The sequence below is a fragment of the Felis catus genome, chromosome F1 (assembly GCF_018350175.1).
Source record: "Felis catus isolate Fca126 chromosome F1, F.catus_Fca126_mat1.0, whole genome shotgun sequence".
Lineage (NCBI taxonomy): Eukaryota > Metazoa > Chordata > Mammalia > Carnivora > Felidae > Felis > Felis catus.
This window is the reverse complement of record NC_058384.1, coordinates 30,217,933-30,235,744: the sequence shown is the minus strand read 5'-3', so window position 1 is coordinate 30,235,744 and position 17,812 is coordinate 30,217,933. Positions and strand designations below refer to the sequence as shown.

The 17,812-nt window shown below is 36.9% G+C and overlaps 1 protein-coding gene across 18 annotated transcripts in view; it reads left to right on the top strand.

Annotated features, from left to right (window-relative positions):
- Positions 1-17,812, top strand: part of RPS6KC1 (ribosomal protein S6 kinase C1) — a 347,664-nt gene that overhangs the window by 139,135 nt on the left and 190,717 nt on the right. For 16 of the 18 annotated variants that reach the window (XM_045048944.1, XM_045048948.1, XM_045048949.1 and 13 more), the window contains 2 exons: positions 8,574-10,169; positions 10,441-10,530. In XM_045048944.1, the coding sequence (XP_044904879.1) occupies positions 8,574-10,169; positions 10,441-10,530 (1,686 nt within the window). Of the gene's footprint in view, positions 1-8,573; positions 10,170-10,440; positions 10,531-16,904; positions 17,015-17,812 lie in introns of those variants that run through there. The other 2 variants (XM_045048947.1, XM_023247759.2) reach the window with 2 other exon arrangements.

Sequence of the window (17,812 nt, the reverse complement as noted above, 5' to 3'; positions counted from 1 at the left end):
TGAAATTTCAGCTCTTGGTAGAGGGAACAGGTGGCAAAAAAATACTGTTTTCATTTGTTTTTGCCCTTTAATACCTGAATTTAAATAAATAGTCTTTTATTTGGAATGACTAAATACAGCATATAAATACAAACCCACAAAATAAACAGTCGCCTTTTGGCTTTTAAGAGGTGTTTTTTTAAATAGTAAAAAAAAATTAAATTATTTTCCATATTTCACGAAGGTGTTGTTATTATTTTTACATTACTGAGAATAAACACGTGTTGTGTTTTACTAATAGGCATGGCTTTTGAATTTAATGCATTTTCCCAGGAAAATGAGTCATTGCTTTGTGGAATGAGGTCTTTTATGATAACTAATGCAAGATTTTTGACGGGGGCAATAAACTATTAATATTGTTTATTATGAAGTACAGCACAAGATAACTACAGATGGAGGGAAGACCTCCATATGTAGTATTTAATAGGAAATTCAGAAGGGGCTCCATGGTCTCTCAGGTATTAAGAGAGTTAATTGCGTGTGTGAATTGGATAACTAATTCACCTTTGTTCAGACATTATAGACAGCTTTTATCTGAGGATACCAGTGCATTACAGACATTATTGAATTAGAGGTCATGTCATCTGATAGCGAAATACAGCCACCTCTGGTGTGGAACAAAATAACTTGCGTAGTAATAATCCATAATAATTTAGAACAAGGTCAGTAGGATGAATGTAATTATAGTCAATATTCTATTACCCAGGGTGGATTATTCATGTTGGAGATTATCTGTGGCAAATTTTCGATTCCAGTTTGCCTCTGCTGTTTGCAGCCTCTTCCTGTTCTTTCTCTTCCTTCTCCAGAACACACTTCCGGTTTTCTTCTGCCATCTTCTCACTCTGTCTTACACTTCTTAAAGCTGCTGTTGCAACTGATTTTACTTTAGTTCTGAGAAAATCTTTATCAATTAAATTCTACTGTTTCAGGTGATCTTTACCAAGCTTCTTTTCCTTTATTGTTGGCCATACCTGACTCTGGATGGCTACGTGATCATAGAATTTGCCCTGGATTATTTAAACTTGGTGAGGGAGGATCTCTTGTTGACTGTTCATTTCTTGTTGACTGTTATTGTTTAATTTTACGAAGATTTTATAACACAAAGATATTAAATTAAAGTGCAAATAGGGACCGTAGATTCATTTAACATTCAGCAAATTTATTGAGTGTGTATTATGCGCTAGACTCTCTCTTAGGTGAACAACACAGGAAAAGAGCTTGCCCTTTTGACACTTACATTCATTCTTGTGGAGAGTCCAACAGAAAACCAAAAGCATGATAATATTGGCTAATAATAGGGACTCCACTGATCTCTAACAGAGAACTCTAAAATAGGATGACTGGGGGACTACTTTAGATTAGGTAGTCAAGGAAGCCTGCTCTAAGAAGGTGCCATTTAAGAGGAGTGCTGAATGACAACCATTTGGATGTAAGTGGGAGAGATCAATGTTAAGAAAGCAAAAGCAAAAACAACGTTCGATAAACAAGAAAGGAGACAATTTGGTTGCAGTGTATGGCAGGTGAGGGCAGTCGTCGTATATGAGGCTATGGGAGAAATAGGCAGGAGTCTTGTACTGAAGGGTAAGGACTTTGGCTTTTACTCAAGTGCATTGGAAAACCCCTGGATATCTATCTAAAGCAGTGACAAGATCTGATTTACATTTTAAAAAGATCACTCTGGCTGTTGTATAGGGAATGGATTACAAACGGGCTGCGAGCAATGTATAGTCCAGACAAGAGATAATGGTTCTAGCCCTTATGCTTTGAGGGTAGACTCAGTGGGACCTGTGATGGATTCCAGTTAGAGAATGAAGAATCTAGGCGAATTTTTTGTATTGCTCACTTGAGCAATCAAGTGAACTGTTTGACGGGCGGTGTGCTATCTTTTACATGTTAGTGGTATTTTCTTTGTTACCTCTATGAATTAGAAGGTTGTGCATAAGTCACAAACACATTACTTTCATATGTATAAATAGCTATTCCTGAAAAATAAGTGTTGAACAATTGTTTTCTCTGTAATACAAATGCTTGAATATTTATGATTTGTGGCTTTAGCTTCCTCCCGCTTACAGGACTATTCAGGATTCACGTAAGTCTCTTGGACTCATTTTCCTTCCATTTTTAATTTGTTTAGTTAGAAACAAATTGGCGCTTACTGGGATACAGGCTTGGCTGTAACATGGCAGTGAGCAAAACCAATGAAGACTTTGCCCACATGGAGCTTACACTGAGAAGCAGAAAAGATAATAGGCAAATACATCAGTAAATATATGTCAGACGGAGATAAATTCTATGGAGAAATAAAAGAAGGAAAAGGGAATGCCAAAAGGGTGTGTGGGGGGGTTACTATTCTATCTAGAGTGGTCACCTTATTAAGAAAGGGACGTTTGGCCAGCGAACTGAAGGAAGTAAGAGGCAGAATGTTGTGGATATGTAAAAGGGAAGAGCATCTTAGAAAGAGAGAACAAAGAGGCCAGGAGCCAAGAGTGTATTTGGGGTATAAGAAACGGCAAGGTTACTGTGGCTGGAGCAGAATGGGAAGAGCTTGGGGAAGTGGGGAGGCCGGTGGGCAGATCTTCCTTCTGTGGGCTTATAGTTTGGTTTTTATGCTGAATAAAAAGGAAGTCACTGAGGGATATTGAGCAGAGGAGTGGCAAGATAGGGCTCACTCTGGCTGCTTTGTGGAAAATGTAGTCTAGGAGGGCAAAGGCAAAAGCAGGGAGACCAGTTTGGAAGTTTTTGTGGCAATCCAGGTGAAAATAATTGTAGCTCGCTCAAAGCATTAGAGGTGGAAGTGGTAAGACATGATTGTTAGATTCTGAATCTGTTTTGAAGATAGAACTGACCTGATTGTGCTTTACACGTCTGCAAGGTTTTTGGCTTAACTAACTAAAAGAATGGAGTGAGTTCCCATTTGTTAAGATGGGGAAAGCTGTGGCAGAGGTCGATTTTGAGGGAAAAAATCAGGGCTTCAGTTTGGGGCTTGTGAGTTTGAGATGCTTATTAAATATCCAGGTGGTGTTGAGTGGGCAGTTGGATATAGCAGACAGGCTTTTAGGAGAGAGATTTAAAATGTTTATTGTTCCTATTAATGAATCCCTTACGTTAATTCTGTTTGGGAAGGAAAAGGTGAGAAAGTAATTGTATTCAGTCAAGGCCGTGTGTGTCGTTAAAACTTTAAGTTTCTAAGATTAGGGACTGTGTCATTTGCATCGTCTGTATCCCTGCATTTAGCAGAATACTTGGTGCACAGAAGGTGCTCAGTGCATAATCGCTGGCTGCTGAGTCAGAGAAAAGGTGAATGCCTAGGTTAGAAGAAAATGATTGGAAAAGCCTGCACATGTGGATACATCGGAGAGATGAGGGACGGGAAAGAGTAACCCCAAATTACCTGGGGACCCCAGGGGTGAAATTATTCTTTTTTTATTAACAAGTTTTTTTTTTATTATGAAACTAATATGTAAAGCAATACATTTGAACTATATATAGAAGTACATAAAATAAAAATAAAAAATCTCCCCTCCTAGTCACTTTTATGCCCTGTTCCACTTTCTAGAAATAGGAGAAATTTTCCTCTGTGTATAAACATATTCTCCCTACCCGTCTAGTTAAAAAAAAATGGATCCTACATATTGTTCTATAGCTTGTTTTCTTCCCCTGTCTTAACAGTGTACCTTGGTTGACTTTCCCTAGCAGTATATATAGGTCTGTGTTAAGAGAGACCAGTGTAGTGATTAAAAACAAGGAATCTGGAGTCAGACTACTGTTAGCTTGTGTGACCTTGGGCAAGGTATTTAACGTTTTTGTGTCTCCATTTCCTTATCTCTAAAATAGGGATGATAGTTACCTACCTCCTATAGTTGATGTGAAGATTAAGCAGTTCATATATGTGAAACCCTTAGAATAGTACCTAGCACATGGTAAACGCTACGTAAGTACAGTAAAACCTTAATTTGCGAGCATGAGTCGTGCCGGAAACGTGCTTATAATCCAAAGCACTTGTATATCAAAGTGAATTTCAAGAATCATTGGTTCAGTTGTGATCATGTGACATTCGGCGTCGTGTAGTACTCTTATTGCAAGACATCGCTCGTTTATCAAGTTAAAATTTATTGGAAATGTTTGTTCATCTTGTGGAACACTCGCAGAGCAAGTTACTTGCAATCCAAGGTTTTACTATATTTGCAAATATTGCTATTATTTCTTTGAATAAAGAATATTTGGTTTATAGACTTATAATTTTTTTTAGCTATTCTCTTATTAATTGGTGTTTAAATTGTTTCTAGTACTTTTGCTTATATGTCTTTGTATACTTCTGTTTTCTTTTTTTGAGAACTATTTGTAGCATGAATTTCTTGAATTGGAATTCCTGGTTCAGAAAATGATTTTGAGCATTGTTCAGCGGTATTTTATCAGACCTGTTAATGTCAGGTCCTAATTCTGGCCAAGCAAATTTAACAAATATTCTTTGCAGTCTTTCAGAAAATCAGTGAAATTTAATGAGAGACACAGAGTTTTTATTCAACTTTATGAATTTCTAATTTCATAGCTTAAAATAGCTAATATCTCCAATTTTAGAAGCTTCAATGGCGCTTAGAAAGGTGTCATTTATATTTCTAAAGTGTTAAAAATTATAAATGTGTTAGGTATTTTCTGTTTATATTTTGAGATTTATCAATAACAGGGTTGTTTTTTATAAAAAGGATAATGTTTTTAATGTTATAGTAATGTCGGCATTTGTGTAAGTTTGTCTATTAGGCCTAATCTTGATAGAAAGGAAAACCTATTCAGCTTGTGTGGGTGACAAATTTCAATAGAAATAATGTATTCTTGTAAGTTTTGTGATTTTCATGATTTTTGTAATTGATAAAAAGTATGGGATAGGACTCAAATTTTGTTTCCATAGCTCCATCTCAAGCATTAAGTTTACCTGGGTACCTAGCAAACAATGGGGAAGGGCTAAAACAGTTTTGTTTTCTCTTGAAAAATGCAGTTTTTACAGTCTACTTTAGGATGCTTGTTTAGGCTAGGAATAAATTTTATAAAGAAAGTGTCAACCATCACATTTAAAAATTCTATGTAATAATGAAAAGAATTGAAATTAAGTGAGATGCCATATTTGATTAAACAAATCGGTCAACTTGGTAATATCCAATATAGGCAAGTTGCTATGAAGATGGCATTAATACACAGTGCTTATGGGAGTGGATTTGGGTACAGCCTTTCTGTAAATAGCTTCATAACACATAACAGAAGCATTAAAAATATTCATGCTTTTTGATCTAGTACTTGCATTTCTGGTATTCTATATTGATGAAATTGTCAGAGATGTCAAATACTTCCATGTGAAGGTACATACTATTTTAATTCTAATAGTAAAAGATTGGAAACAATGTAAATGTCCAACAATAGATGAACATCTATCCCATGGATATGCTGTATAGCCCATTCAAGTTCATAGTCTCATGAAAATTAGAAAATGTTCATGATGTGATGTTAGTCACAAATAAAAAGCCTGAAAATAAATGTACAAATAGTTAATGGTGTTTCTAGGTGAGTTGTATATTTTTCTTTTTCTTTTTCTTTATTTAAATTGTTTATAATGAAGCCATATATTTGTTTTAACATAGGAAGAAAGTATAAAAAATAATGACATTATTAATATTTATAGACCCTTATTCTTGAAAGGTTTTCAAAATACTTGGAAGGATACCATCTTTCTATAACCCAATTTAATAAATACTTATTTAATACATATTATTTTATATGCTAGGCAGAATCCTCTCCTTGTGATCTGGTAAAGGAGATGATAAAGGTATAAAAGTAATATTAATGTGAAATAGAATATTTTAAATGTTGTAAGAGGGACTAAGTGATATAAAAAATTCAGAGACGATAGGAGTCATATCTGCTGAGGGGATATCAAAAAAATTGGTAAAAGAAAACAAATTCTGAGAGACTGTCAAGAATAGTTGGGATTTTGACGAGCAGATGTTGGACAAACTAATAAGAAAGTAAATTCTTTAAGTGGTAGGTATAGTTTGAGCAAAAGCCCAGCATGGGTTATATTTGGAGAAATCCAATTCAGATGAAGTATTTGATGAGTTGAGGGGGAAAACCAAATCATAGCTTGACACACTGTATTACTGAGGAGTTCAGTGCCTCTGTAGGGCTGGTATATCATTCAGGGGGTCGAGGGGATTTGGGTTCTTGAATGGAGAAATAATGTAAGATCTGTGCTAAAGTGGAAGATTAACTGGGCAGCAGTTAGTATGATAGAGTGATACAGGAAGGAGTTAAAGCAGGAATCTGGTTGTAACTATAAAGTTATTCCAAGGAGAATGGCCAAAGGAATCAATGGAAGAGGAAGACTATGTGAAACGTTATGTGAAACCTTATGGGTATATCCTATAGGACTTGGAAACTTGTCAGATGTAGAAAGAACAAGGGAGGAAAAAATAATCTTAAGTTTGGTCCAAAGCTTTTGTGCCAGAGTGGCTTAGAGGTCAGAAAGAGGAAGTGATTTGGGGGCAAGAAGAAAGAATTTAAGCATACTGAATTTTAGATTTCAGCAGTTCATCTAGGTGAAATTGGCCTAAGAATGAATGAAACTTTTCTTGGAACTTGACTGTGTCTTGCTATTTCTGGAACTTTGTGACTACAGAGACTGTCTGCTTTGTGATGGCACATCACATTCTGATGAGTTACCATCTGAGTTAAAGAATGCCTGCCACTGACTGAATGCCTGCCATGTCCTGTGCACTGATCAGGCAGTAGACAGAGAAAGATGAAAAAGACGGTCCTGTCCTCACAGTAGTCCCCATCTAGGAGAACTGAAAACAACACACGTTGTTATAGTTGGATTGCATACAGGAATTCCAGCTTCAGGTTCAGGCTTTATTGTCAGTGTGCCACAATAGAGGTGTTTGTGATAAGAGGAATGTGGTTATTGTTGTCAAAAAACTAAAAAAAAAAAAAGATGGAATCAATGCATGCCGTCTTTTGTGAATGTGTTTCAAAGCTATATATGAACCCTTAAATTTTAATTTGACTCTGGGGAGATATGAAACACCAAGCATAACCTAGTGAGGACAGAAAGTTAGCCAAGAAAAGAATGAGAGTGAAAAGTTAAATGCCCTAATGTCCAATACTACTAATTACTATCAAAATGGGAGACGGCTGTTAACTAGGTCACTGGTAGAGGAGATGTCTGAATATCTTAGGATTAATATTGTAACAGCTAACCTTTACTGCACATTTACTCGATAGCAGGCACAGTACTGGGTGCTTTGTGTATTTACTGAGTCCCTCTAAGTGAAATGAAAAGGCAGTGTACAAAAAAGAGTTTTTTGGATGCTTCCACTTACCTTTTTATAGATATAATTGACTGTCAGTAATTATTTCTCTTACGAATGTTACTCTTGGTACAGGATGCTTAATAAAGACATTAAAAATGTGCTGAAAAAAATTGCCTTGTCCATGTTAATAGAGGGGATTCATGTTTAACACGTTATTTCCCATTTTTGGAAGATACAGTTGTATCTTCACAAAGTATGCTTCTGCAATTATTGTTTATCAGATTTCTGGATCAAATTGAACGGTTCTTTCTTCTTGCAATACAGTACAGCTTTGATGGGGTTTTGATACTTATTATAGTTATTTATTCAAAGATTCTAATGAGTAAAATGGGCTGAGTTTTTAATGGTTAAAACAAAAGAAAAGTAAAGTGAAACAACTACCTAACAAGTATTGCTGGTAAAACATTGGATTGCTTTGTGTTTATTTGATTGCTATGATTTCTGTGAAATTGATTTTTATGATTTTACTTTTATAGGTTTCCGATATGTATCAGAATATAGAATCAGAATTGCAGTAGCCTGCCCCATTAATACCCAATTAATTTTCCTCAGCTGGTTTACTTGGTCTTCTACCATACGTGACGTGTGTGGGGAAGGGAGAAAATGGGGAAAATGTTATTAATATGTCATTTATAATGGCATAATTATATACCGGATGCCATATCTCCCCTCTAATCTTGGACTGGGCATTTTAAAATGGAATAATATTGCTGATCCCCCCCCCCCACACACACACACACTATAGTATATACAGTTTTAAGCAGCACTTAAATTTATGTATTTCCACTTGACCAAGGGGCCATGCTTGAAAAAATTATTACATAAACAGCTCAGAACATAATCACATGTTCCAACAGCTAAATCATATTTACAGCAGTGTTCTAGCTGTGGGATTTCCTATTAGTATTTGTTAAAATAATTTCAAAGGAAGAAATAGGTTGTCATTTAAAAAATAATTGATATCAGGAGATAGGTTTAAAACTATACTCACCAGTCAGCAATCACAAAAAAGTACATTTTATTAAAATGCTTGTTTTATAGCATACTTGATATTAATGGATATTGCTGACTTGCTTTTGATTGATTATTAGAATGCTTTTGGTTCTTCTTTTGGCTTCAATAAGTAACCATTAATTTGGGGATCTTAAAAATTTTTTTGGTTATACTTGTTCACAGGTGGCAAACTCTGGTCATATATCAGTAAGTTTCTAAACAGAAGTCCTGAAGAAAGCTTTGACATCGGGGAAGTGAAAAAATCTGCACTCACTAAAGTTCACCTGCAACAGCCAACTTCTAGTCCTCAGGACAGCAGCAGCTTTGAGTCCAGAGGAAGCGATGGTGGAACGATGCTTAAAGTTCTGCCTCTGAAGACCAGTCTTACTCCAAGCTCTCAAGATGATAGCAACCAAGACGAAGAAGGCCAAGATAGCTCTCCAAAATGGCCAGATTCTGGCTCAAGTTCAGAAGAGGAATGTACCACTAGTTATCTGACCCTATGCAATGAGTATGGGCAAGAAAAGATTGAGCCAGGGTCCTTGAATGAGGAGCCTTTCGTGAAGATCGGAGGGAATGCTGTTGATCCCAGAGTTATCGAAAGCTTCCCAGCGCGCCTTGCTGCTGACAGTGGCAGCCCCAGCACCCAGCACATAGCTCACGAGCTGAAGTTCTTTGGTGGAGATGATGACCTAGAAGCAGATAGTTCTCCAAGAACGTCCGATTCCCTTAGTAGATCTAAAAACAGCCCCATGGAATTCTTTAGAATAGACAGTAAGGATAGCACTAGTGAACTCCTGGGCCTTGATTTTGGAGAAAAATTGTATAGTCTAAAGTCAGAGCCTTTGAAACCATTTTTCACTCTTCCAGATGGAGACGGCACTTCCAGGGGTTTCAGTACTAGTGAAAGCAAGGTAGAGTTTATAGCTCAGGACACCATTAGCAGGGGCTCAGATGACTCTGTCCCAGTTATTTCTTTTAAAGATGCTGCTTTTGATGATGTCATCGGCACTGATGAAGGAAGGCCCGATCTCCTTGTAAATCTACCTGGTGAACTGGAGCCCATCAAAGACGGTGAAGCAATGGGACCCACTCCGTTTACACAGACTAATATAGGCATAATTGAAAGTAAATTGTTGGAAGCCCCTGATGTTTTATGCCTCAGGCTTAGTACTGAACAACGCCAAGCAAGTGAGGAAAATGGCACAGAGGAATTGAGTGATCCCTCCAGGCCTAAATCCCATAGTATAGCGGAGAAACACAGCGCGCAGGGGGATCTTGGGATGTTGTTTGTAACAGCCGGTGATCACAGTAGTTCAGGAGACATGTCTTTGTTACACAGCTCGGATCCTAAGTTGCAAGGACTTGGAGCAGTTGAGTCTGCAGTCACTGCAACCAACACAGAAGAAAGCATATTCCATATTTCTAACCCACTCTCAGGTGCTAATGAATATAGTGTAAACACAGACACTTTAAAAACTGAAGAAGTATTGCTGTTTACAGATCAAACTGAGGATTTGGCTAAAGAGGAACTGACTTTGTTTCAGAGAGACTCAGAGACTAAGGGAGAGAGTGGATTAGCACTAGAAGGAGACAAGGAGATACATCAGATTTTTGAGGACCTTGATAAAAAATTAACACTAAACTCCAGGTTTTACATCCCCGAGGGCTGCATTCAAAGATGGGCAGCTGAAATGGTGGTAGCCCTTGATGCTTTACATAGAGAGGGAATTGTGTGCCGCGATTTGAACCCAAACAACATCTTATTGAATGATAGAGGTCAGGAACTTTTGCAAATGCATTTCTTTTTATTCGCTGTTGCTTCCAATTAACTGAGTAGGCGTTTTATCTTGTAATTAGTATCTTCATTTCCTGTCTAGAGCTTCATTATCAGTGCGGCAAATTCACCCCCAGTAATAGCTTCTAGTACTTAATGATGCCATTATTCTTAATGATACTGTTTTTAGCTACAAAAGGAGTAATTACAGTTCACTTCTGCAGAAAATGGAAGAGAAAAATGTTTTGATTTCTCCTGTCGTTTTGTTTTTAGGACACATTCAGCTAACGTATTTTAGCAGGTGGAGCGAGGTTGAAGATTCCTGTGACAGTGATGCCATGGAGAGAATGTACTGTGCCCCAGGTTAGAGCAATCTCTTAAAATGTTTCACTTGAAAAAGTAGTTCCGCCTCTCTCTTTTCTTTATAAAAGTTGTATTTTTCTCTAGCGGTTCACATAGGTGTTGGGTTTGGGTATCTCTCAAATCCTTCAAAAAAAGAAAATTTGGGGAAGAAACCGTTATATATTCTAGAGGGGTGTGTGTGTGTGTGTGTGTGTGTGTGTGTGTGTGTGTGTGTGTGTTGTTAAATGGGCTTGTACTTCTCTTAGGAGAGACAGTTAATTCTGTCTTAGAAGTGTCTAACTTCTCAGTGTTTAGAAGGACCTTTGAATACCCCGAACCTCTTTCAGTGGATGGTTTTATTAAGATGTGAGAGGTAGCCAGCTACAGGGGTAAAATTCCCAAGGAGAAAAGTGGATAAAATATGGAATTTTAAAAAATGCAGTACTGTGACTTCAATGATGAGGTGCCCTGGCATGCAGAGCAGATTTTAGAGTTCTGTCTGTATTTGAGACATTTTAGGAAGCATGTTTTTCTTGCTTTAAAATAGCCAGTTTAGCCAGATACTTAACACAACAGATTTCTCTTGCTCTTACTGTATTGTCTTTATTTATTTTTTTTTTAAATTAGAGCTTTATTTCGGGGGGTGTTATATCCTTTGCTGATAATTACAGGTCACGTAAGCATATGAATTGGATTTGTGTGAGTGTCTTTCTGTCAGTGCAGATGGGGCTATATTTGAATCCAAAGTTCGTTCACCTTTTGCCCGGCTCTCAGCCTCTTTGGATAGTCCAAGTTACTTCACTTGTCACCCCACTGGCTTTCAAAGGAGGTTCAAGCTGATTATGGTGACATGATCTGCTTAGTTGTTGATTAATACAGTATTTAACGCTTCCTAGCTAACCAGTGTATTATTGATGCTAACATTGTTTCCCTGCATAATGGGAAGTGATTATAATTAGGATTGAAAGAGCTATATTGTTTTAAGTTACAACCTTCATTGTTAAGAATTACTCCTGGATTGGGGAATAGCTAAGTTTTTCAGCCTGCAAAGCAAATATCCCAAAACTGTTTCCTGAAAATGTGATTTTTTTTTTCTTAGTGTTCTGTTTCTTTTCTTCTTTCTTCCCTCAAATTAGGGGTGTTTGATTTTATTTCTTCCTAGGGGCAATAGAGCATGCCTCCGTTTTTTGTTTCTCTCAAGTAGATAATATTATGCTGTTTTTTGAAGCCTTATTAGTATGATTTAGTTAATGGGATAACAAAAATAATTTCAATGTGAAATCACTTTATTATGGTTATCTGGTTCTTTTTGTAAATACTCACCCCCTTCTATAGTTTGATAAATAACATCTTAGGTGCCAGTGTACATAAATACATATATTAATTGTAATGAATTTGGAGGCTTAAGGATCAGAATTAAATGTGGGACTTCTTTTTAGGTTTATTTATTTATTTTGAGAGAGAGAGAGGGAGAGAGAGAGCAAGCATGAGTGGAATAGGGGCAGAGAGAAAAGGAGAGAGAATTCCAAGCAGGCTCTGCACTGATAGTCTGACAGTCCAACCCAGGGCTCGAACTCACAAATCATGAGATTGTGACCTGAGCATGGATTAAAAGTCAGACACTCAACCAACTAAACCACCCACACGCTCCAAATCTGGGAGTTCTTTTAGATGAAACCTGTTAAATCCAGAAGTGAAGTGCAGGATAAACCTCATATCACACCAGATGTGATGAGGCCTTGTTTAGTGTTTATAACTGACTCCTTATTTCCTATTTTTATTGTCACTTTCTTCTCCAAAACTGTAAGGTTATGCTTTGGCGTTCTAGCAGAATTGTTTCTTCAACGTACGATGTTTACTTTAACATTCACAGCATGTTGACCACCTGAAAATTTTAATATGTGTTTAACAAAACTATACTACATTCATCAACAAGTAGATACTTTTAATTTTGTGTACTCGAAACAGCAAATTTAATCCAGATCAGTTCCCTATTTTTATTTTTAAGCCTTTCCCCACAAGTCACAGTTCTCATAGTTCACCAGCAGGTGGCAGTCTACCATTAATGGATTTTTGCTGTCATTTTCCAGGTTGTCCTTCACTAACATTTGAGAAAAGCTGTCTGAAGAAGGGCTTTGTTTTAATTATTTGCGTGAAAGAATTGTACTTTCAAGCTTTGTGAGTTGCAAAAGTGCCCTAGCATTATATCATGCATTGAACGATGTAGAAAGTCTCTTCTATTTTTGGGACCTATTAATTTGTTTCATCAACAGGGGAAAATAAAACCAGTAATGGCCTTAACTGAAAAGTAGAGCTAGCCTTGTAATGTAGATGATCGTAAACCCAGAGTTACAGAACTCCGTCAAGTGTCTGCGTTCTCCCACACCTAGCTTACAATGCAAGGGGAACTGGAACCAAAAATTGTAAATTACTGTTTGTTTCAAAAGTGAACAGCAGTGCTACTGATGAACACTATAAATAGTGTTTCCTCCCCAAAGGGTGGGAACAGTGCTAATATGCTAATATTTCAATGCTTAAAAGTCGCAAATCCATTAACACATGGGGACACAGAGTACTTAGTCATCTTTTGCTCTACTCTTAGAAACACTAAGGGTTGCAGTAATACTCTCCCACATCCCCTCTGCGCTTCCATTTTCTAATTCTAACCTTAGTATTATTGTCCGAGTAACTCTAAGGCATGCCCAGCAGCTGATGTTTGGTTAGAAAGTAAAGTTGTCATAAGATCGTGATGAGAACGACCCACTTCTGTTTAAACAGCATGCAGCCTCTACCCCGACCACTCCTCCCCCCTGGGAATCCTTATCACATTTTTGTCCTAAAAACATTATCCACCTGCCCTGTACTTTATAATATCAGCAATGTATCTTTTCATCTTGTGGATGATGTGCCTTCATATTTTGAGAAAAATTTCCAGTAACAGATTCGATTTACACGGACAGAAACTTGAGCACATGCCAAACTAGCAGGGGGGCCATTATTCTGCTCTATAAATAAGTTTAAAAAAGAAAACACACACACACAGAAACCTGTGAATCAACATGTTTTGGTCTAATTGAGGGGAAAAGCAAGATAGATAAATTTTGAAATGCAAATGATCACCTTCTGTTATTTAAGTAGAGTTTCTGCCAACTTTGCGATCTTAGATTTTAAAAAGTCATGGTCGTTTCAGCACTGCATACTACCAAGGATATCTGATATTCACAAGTTTCTACAATGACCTGAAGAACTTTTTGAAAAAGTTACCACTTTTTTTATATTAAGGAAAACAAGTCCAGTAACAAAAAGACAAAAACCAATGAGCTTTCTCTGTCTACATCTGTGAAAAAGCCAGCAAATAAATGGCTGCAGCTGCAGGCCTATCAAGAGGGTCTTGAGAATACGAATTCACTGATCAAACCCAGCCCTGTTTTCAAAGTAGAAACCATTCCTTTTAGGTTCACTTTGTATCCTTAGATTATCTAGGATGGTTCTCTAGAAAGGTTGTATTTTAAATAAACATCATTCATGGTAAATGGGTTCCTTTCATACCAGAGAAACACAGGACAGAGTTCAGGAAGAGAGAGAGTAAAGAAACAGACCCCCGGAGTGGGAATAGATGGTATAGCATAGGAATATAAACATAACACTGCCTGGTTTCCATATTGGGAGCTTTTTAGATACTTTATTAAGAGCCCTACAGACAGGTTCTCCTGTTTTTCGTTGTGAGAGGTTATAGAATAAAAACTGGAGTAAATTGATTATTCTTCTCTAGAGGACTTCCTTGTCATTACTCTCATTTTATTTCTGTATCTGTGTATACCGCACACAAAGGATTTTATGTGCTTTATCATTGAAACGATTTACCATAATGTGGAATAAATTTCTGTTACAGCATTTTAAGTATAAAGGAAGAATAAAGTGTCAAGAAAGTATTTTTTTTTTACCAGTATTTTTTTAAGTCTTGACTCTCATCGTAAAAAAAAGCAGCTAGGAAATAGAACCTCTAATATTAAGCATATAAAGCACAAAGGACTGTATTGGAAAGTTTAATATGCAATCTAAGGCAAGTGAGTAAAATTGTTGATATGTTCGTTATTATGCTAATTGAATCACTTAAGTTTCTCATTCCAGTCTTCACAAGTTGATACCGTACCTATCAGAGTGTGTCCTTCACCTTTATTTTCCACTCCACTATGAGCCTTTATAAATGCTTGAAATTTACATTGATATTTCTCGTTGAATACTTTTCAGACTTGACAATTTATAGGTGAATATGTGTGTAAATTGAAGAAGTCCAAAATGCTTTTTACTGCAGCCCAATCTCCACGCTCCCAGATGTCAAATGACAGCTTTGCTTCCTCTCTTAGGCGATTTCACACTTGGAAACAGCTCACAGCTGACGGTGAAAAGTGAAACATAGAAAAATCATGCTGAAACTATCTGTAAAATTCAGTTTCAGAGCATGACATTTATTTACTATCACCCTTTGCTCTTCTAGCCTGACTTTATCAAATAGGCTATGAATATATTTTTGGGGGGTAGTCTCCTCTGCCCTTTTTCATAAATGGGTCTTACATGTCATTTGTTGCTTTTTTAAGCATGGTGCTCTACGTCGTAGTTATGTATTTGATAATTAGATCTAGGACTCAGACCATGGATGGTTTAAAATATCATGAGGCCATCATTAAGTTTAAGATTTAGAATATTAAGGCAGAATTAAGAATGACCAAACTTCAATATTTGTCCCACATCAGCCGTTAACTCATTGCATGACCTTGGGCATGTTATTTAAGACTTCCTAGACCTTAATTTATCACTAGCCAAATAGATTTGTAGGGTAAAAAAAAAATCACAGATGTCAAATCATCTAATACCGTTCTTACACAAAATGCAGTCAGAATTCAAGTTTATTTTATTAAGGCAAGAATTTCTCCCCCAAGGTTACATACTGATTTCTTGTCTAATATTAGTAGGGTTAAAATAATTATTTCACTTGGAGGACTTTCTAAGTGCATACCTGTACTCATTTGTAAGGTATTTATATAATATGTATTATGCAGAAATGAGGGATTTATGGAAAGTATTTTCATTTGGAGGAGAGAAGCCAAGACACTTTTTGAGTAGGGTGAAATTTGATTGCCAGGATTCTCCACAAACAAAATTGTTTAAAGAAGAAAGAATCATTTGGATCTGAGAATGTTTGGGTCCTGGGTAACTTCAGCAGGCATGAGTGATCTATTTTAGGAATGTGAAGTTGAGAGAGAACTCAAATGAATATAGATACGTATTTTGAACTAATAATGATCTAACCAGGAAATATGGTTGTATCCCCGGTGTAGGCTTTAAAAAAATTTTTTCCCAAAGAAGAAAGAAGAAAAAGGCAAGAGGGAGCTATAGAAATAATTTTGAAAAGAGTAAAATATTTGTGGTTAATATTTAAACATTATGTTTCAAACACTGATTCTTTTGTTTGATTTACCCTTCAGCAAAACTTCAACAGTAACTCTCTTGTACATACTAGATATTTTAACATTTTCCTTTAACAATTAGCAAGTACTTCTAATCCTTTGTTTTTAGTTCTTATTGTCATAAAGACCGAATCTATATCTTCTTTGGGAGAACCAGTAACTTTTCAAGTTTGCCATAGAGTAGTGAAAAGTTTACACTGAGGAAAATTCTCTGATGCACTTAATCCCTGTATACTGATGAAGTTTGTGCCATGAGTATAGTCATATTAGGATAAGCAAAAAGAGCTTCAAGTCAACGCAAATCTTACCTTGTTCAGGCAGACCCCTCGTGATGGAAAGATTAAAGAGTTGCTTTATACTGGCTTGAAGGTCTGGAACCTCGGGATCCGTCCCTGGGTAGGATGTATCTTGGGTCCTCCACACATCCCCCAGTGATGGGCTAGTTACCTTCACCTCTGTGTTAAGGTCACTCCATACTGAAATAGACCCATTCTGAAAGCATACTTCTGTCATCAGGACAGATTGTGATTTATCTCTACCAGTGGGAATGAGGCTGAGTAATAGCAAAATGTTCCATCCTTGCTATTTGGCACCTTAGTGAATAGCACATTAGCTCTTCTCGTGAAAAGAAATTCTTCATCCATTAGAACTAGAGAATTTGTAAGAGTCAAAGAACTAGTAATATTTTCACACAGAAGAGGTGAAATACAAGATCTCCGTACATTTCGTAATAGTACCTGATATACCAGGGAATGGGCGGTTACCTCAACCTTTAGATTATTAAAAAGAAGTTAACTTTAACCTCTTATTTGCTCCAAACCTTTTTCTTTATTATCTTGGGCAGATTGTTTTTTAGAAGAGGAACAAGAGACTAGATACTTGTGGTTTTGAGTAATAGCTGCATTGTAATTGCTTTTTGATTTTCAGGTCTAAGTTGATTTTTGGCAACTATTCAGTTACTTGGCCTCACTAGGATATTATTATAAAGAAGAAAGAGAACTGTCTTTTGCCTCTGATACTTAACACAGAAGAGATAATGCTGAGTCTTAAACATCATGTACCAGAGCTATCGGCCAGCTCCTTTGACCAAGTCATCAGGTCCTGTACCATGCAAAATCTTGTCAATTTGAATCTCCCTGAAGTAACCAGGGCTTACTCCTTCTGAGCAGTTATTCACAAATGCTTCCCTCAAATAAATGTTTAAAAATGCTAAGGTTTTAAAAAATGGATGACAAAGCAAACGGAGTTCCTTGAGCCCCTTTAATAGCAGTGCATGAAGCCCTGCCTACTTGACACAACAGCAGTGGTGGTGGGGGGAGCTGCATCTGTCATTTTCACAATTTTCAGTTAGCCTTTTTCTCATCAATCAACTTTAATGGCTTTGGTTGGGTAACACTGTGACACCCGATGGCTATTCAGAATGGAGTTGTTGTGATATGATCAATGGAAAATGGAGCATGCTGTTGGTTTTTTTTTTTCCCCCTACTAGAAATGCAGGGTGAGAGAGTAAGCAAGATTGTATAGAGCTCAGAATTATAATTATAATCAGTCAACCAGAAGTCATATGGTAGTTACCCACTTCTTATTTTATCTCACAAGAAGACGGTAGTGTAATGATACCTATAAACTCCCTCCAGCAGGTAATTCTTGGCTCTGGACTGCTGAATCAAGTTAAATCAAGGAGTTTTGGCCCAACTTCCGCAGATCATCGCACGATGCTCAGAACATGTTGCCAGGTCACCCCCACAACAAGAAATTCAGAGCTGGGTAGTGGTAGAAAAGCAGAATTAAGTATTTTGTCAAGCCTAGCCTGAATTCTCTGAGTGGGATGTGTC